At 31.6% G+C, this 1011-nt stretch overlaps 2 protein-coding genes across 6 annotated transcripts in view; one reads left to right on the plus strand and one right to left on the minus strand.

The window, feature by feature from the left end:
- Nucleotides 1-1011, plus strand: part of LOC102680558 (polypyrimidine tract-binding protein 2) — a 503794-nt gene that overhangs the window by 85771 nt on the left and 417012 nt on the right. The window lies entirely within an intron of this gene.
- The window catches only part of LOC116186898 (juvenile hormone esterase-like), a 7521-nt gene that overhangs the window by 4818 nt on the left and 1692 nt on the right, over nt 1-1011 (minus strand). The window contains exons 3-4 of the mRNA XM_031515487.1: nt 827-986; nt 1-108 (exon numbers count right to left, since the gene is read on the minus strand). Of these exons, the coding sequence (XP_031371347.1) occupies nt 1-108; nt 827-986 (268 nt within the window). The remainder of the gene's footprint in view (nt 109-826; nt 987-1011) is intronic.

Below are 1011 nucleotides of genomic sequence, written 5' to 3' on the forward strand. Positions count from 1 at the left end.
GATTCCCATCGAACGAGCGGATGTTTTCCTGGATCCAACGCAACGCCTGCACGATGTCTTTTAGACCGTAGTTGCCTGGGCTGGCTCTGCTGGCTGTGCTGAAGAATCCTTCAGATTTTCAGATCCAGAGGGAGAAATAAAAATTTCAGAATGAAAAATTGGAAAAAACAAGGTTGTTTGAATTTTGAGGATGTTGAAAACGATGGAAGATGTATCCAATTGAAATTGAATTGGAATGAATTAAAGGGTTGAAGAGTTAAGGTTATTTGAATGTTGAAGAAATTGGAAGTTTTTGAGGCTAGATAATTGGGAAATTGGATATTTTTATATTGGAAAATTGGAGGTTAGGGGTTGTGAGAAATTGGAATATTAAAAATTTCAAGTATCGGATAACGTATTGGGAAATTGAGAATTAGAAAATTTGGGAGTGCGGTATCGAGTATCCAGAACATCATTGGAAATTGAAAAATTGAGAAATTGGATTATAAACAGATGGATTAGAACAGTTAAAAAGCAGCGGGGAAATTGGAGATTTTGGATCATAAAAATTGTTAATTTTTATTTTTTACTTTCTAATTTAATTTTGAAACTTTTACTATTTGCACGTGTGTAAATTTGCACATCGATGAAATTTTTAAATTTCATTCAGAAAAGCAGTGGATGCCTATTTAAATTGGAAAATTGTATTATTTTTTTTTCTTAAATATTTTCTAATTTAATTTTGAAACTTCTACTATTTGAACTTGTGTAAATTTGCACATTGATAAAATTTTTAAATTTCATTCAGACGATTTTCAATAGCATTAATAAGTCGCAAAATTATTACCTAAAAGATTTAAACGATAATTCATCACAACCAAGATTACATCCTGATCCATTATATAATCTGGTGGAAATTTGTAGCTGCTAGCGTTACCGGTGGAGAATTTTCCACCGTATGCGTATACCATTACCGGAAGCCCACTGTTCTCTTTTTCTGAAATTTCCTAAATGAAAAAAAAAAAAAAAAAG

This window comes from Apis dorsata, unplaced genomic scaffold (assembly GCF_000469605.1).
Source record: "Apis dorsata unplaced genomic scaffold, Apis dorsata 1.3 scaffold_73, whole genome shotgun sequence".
Classification (NCBI taxonomy): Eukaryota; Metazoa; Arthropoda; class Insecta; order Hymenoptera; family Apidae; genus Apis; species Apis dorsata.